The sequence below is a fragment of the Halichoerus grypus genome, chromosome 1 (assembly GCF_964656455.1).
Source record: "Halichoerus grypus chromosome 1, mHalGry1.hap1.1, whole genome shotgun sequence".
Lineage (NCBI taxonomy): Eukaryota > Metazoa > Chordata > Mammalia > Carnivora > Phocidae > Halichoerus > Halichoerus grypus.
The window spans coordinates 3,054,857-3,057,610 of NC_135712.1; the positions used below are offsets into that span (position 1 = coordinate 3,054,857).

Here is a 2,754-nt window from a genome sequence, read left to right on the forward strand (position 1 = left end):
CCCAGGAGACCTGGGCAGGATACGTGGCCGGGTCCTGATGCGGGCGCCCACCAGCAAGGGTCAAGGTGCACCTGGCCGGCCCTGGAGACCCAGAGGCGACCCGGAGGCTGCATCCTCTGGGAGCCCGGGGCTGTTGTCTCAGGCTTCCCCCAGCTGGCTGGTGCGGGGGTCTGGGTCACCCTGAGGCTGCAGCACCTCAGGCCGAGGCCCCAAGCCCTCCAGGCCACCCTCTCAAACCCTCGTTCCCTCGGAGAGGAGGAAAAGGAAATGAAAACAGGGAAAGCAAAGGGAGACGACACCCCACTCTCTACGGGTCCCCGCGATGGATGGGCCGTGGGGGCAGCAGTGGGTGGCAGCCGAGGCCGAGGCCGAGCTTAGGACGAGGGCGCAGAGCTGGGCTTCTCCTCCCGAGACACGGGGATGGCTCTCTCGCTGTGGCCAGCGTCCACGCCAGACGGGACCTTGGGGCCGGAGAAGGTCAGCATGCCGTCCGCGGACAGGGAGCAGGAGAGCGCCGACTGGTCCACGTTGGAAGGCAGGCGGTAGCGGCGGTGGAACTCACGGGAAATGTAGCCGTGGTCGTCCTGGGCAGGGCGTGCGGAAGGGCGCAGTCAGACACCACCCGACCTCACGTGGAGAAGGTCCTCCCGGACCCCACGGTGGGGTAGGAGGGCCAGAATGCCCCGGGGAGGGCTCCCGCTGAGACTGGAAGGAGCCGGGGCGGCGGGCAGTCCCCGAGTGGGCGTCCCTGCGGGCCCCTCCCCTGCGAGGGCTCAGGAGCCCCCTCCCTGTCCCAGGTCTTCCGGGGAGAGCGGGCAGGTGAGGGCAGAGCCCCAAGAAGGCGGGTTCGAGGCAGCGGCGCCCCCGGACTCACCTGCCTCTCGTTGTGCTTGCCGTGGATCTCCACGAAGTCCTCCAGCACCTTCACGGTGAGGTCCTCGGGAGAGAAGTGCTTCACATCCAGGAAGATGACAAACTTGTCTCGGTCAGATCGGACCTGAAACCCCAACGCGGTTCATGTGGGTCTGCCCGGGCCGAGGTTGCGGCGGGGCTGGCCAGAGCGGCCAGCGTTTGGGGGCCAGCGGCTCGGGCCCCAGTCACCAGCACAGACACCCCTTCCACGCACCCAGGGGACAGAGTCCCGGGGACCCCTGGCTCGGGACCGTGTGGACACTTGGGCCTCAAGGCGGGGTGTCCGTTGACTGCCTCGTTGGGGATGAACTGTGGCTGGTTGGTTAGCTGGCAGATTGGGTATGGGTTAGGAGCCTGGTTCTGGGTCGGCTGGCTGGCTGGTTGCACCTAGCACTTTGAATAAGGTCACAGCCCTTGGCTTCACTAGTGTCTGTACAAACAGCCCGGGGCCTGTCTTCCCACGTGGACACGCTGGGAGAAGCTGTCCGCTCGCACACAGTGTCTCCCTCCGAGCTGCCCTCACCAGCTCGCTGGCAGCCCTCAGCCAGGCTCCTTTCGTTTCTGGAGTGGGTTAACACTGCTCCCAGCAGGCCTCTGCTTTTGGGCAGTGGGGGAGACCTAGCCCCTCCAGACCCTGGACCCTGGGGTCCGCCGCAGGGCTCAAGGAGGGAAGGCCAGTGGTCTGATCGCTTCCCTTTGGGCTGGGCCCTGTGCACCCGGGCAGGCTGGGGAAGAGCCCACTCTCTGCGGCTCTGCTGGCCACAGCCCTACGAGGAGCTGCTGCCCGCCCTGTCCTCCACCATCAGCCTCTCCTCCAGCACCAACTAGTGCTCAAGAACCTCTCCTCCGGGGGCCTGGGGTAGTGCAGCCCATCCACCCAGGCTTCCTGCTGGAAGGAACAGTGTGGAGAGCCGGGACCACAAAACCCACACCTGCCACCAAACCCGCCTCGGTGGGGTTGCTCCTGGGGCTTGCACCATGTGGCGGGTGCAGCACAAACCACACGTGGGTCATGAGCTGCCAGCAGGAAAGACAGTGGGTGGGCTTGGGCTCCCTCTCCAGACCCTCTCTCAGAGGCCCGGGAGGCTCCTTGCTGCAGGTCACGTGGGCCACCATGGACCGCGGCGGGAGAGCGGCCCCACCCAGGCGGAAGACCGCAGACGTGGGGCACGGTGCCGCCTCTGCCCCGGGCTGGCCCTCAGAAAGCCCTGCTTCCCCTGCGGCCATGGCTGGGCCCGCCTCCGACCAGCAGGAGAAACCAGCCCCCTGGTGGGTCTTACCTCAGAGATGCCGGAGTCCAGCACGCTGCGGAAGACGGGCTGGCGGTAGTAGGGGCTGATGGTGGAGGACAGGAAGGGCAGCAGGTCGTACTCGAAGAGACCCTCGCCGAAAAACTGGTCGAACAGCCGGCTGGGGTAGAAGGGGCCCAGCGCACGTTTGAACCAGGGGTGCTGGATGGCGATGTCCATGTTGGGTGTCGGCAGTGCAGGGACCCGGGGCTGGCAGGGAGTCGGACAGGGGCCTCTGGGCAGTGCAGTGGAGAGCTCCGAGGTGAGCCCTCCCTATATACGCCCGAAACAGAATGGAAGCATTAGGGGGATTTGTCTGGAAAGCGTGAGCTCAGGGGGAAGGCTGCCCGGTCAGCAGAAATGTGGCCTGAGCTGAGCGCCCGCCACTCCCAGCCCCGGGCACTGAGACGCTGACCAGCACGGAGTCCTGGACCTGCAGGACAACGTCCCCAAGGCGCTTCTCCCTGTGGCTCTGCCCCTACACTCACCTGGGGACAGTGAAGACTCTCATCTCCCTCGATGGGATGGGGGCACCCCCTGCTTACATGGCCGG

The 2,754-nt window shown here is 66.4% G+C and overlaps 1 protein-coding gene across 1 annotated transcript; it reads right to left on the bottom strand.

Annotated features, from left to right (window-relative positions):
* Positions 1-374: 374 nt before the first annotated feature.
* CRYAA (crystallin alpha A) lies at positions 375-2,381 on the bottom strand. Its single transcript, XM_036069297.2, has 3 exons — positions 2,193-2,381; positions 875-997; positions 375-584 (listed from the first exon to the last, which is right to left on the bottom strand). The coding sequence occupies exons 1-3, from the start codon at positions 2,379-2,381 to the stop codon at positions 375-377; spliced, it is 522 nt and encodes a 173-aa protein (XP_035925190.1).
* Positions 2,382-2,754: the final 373 nt, after the last annotated feature.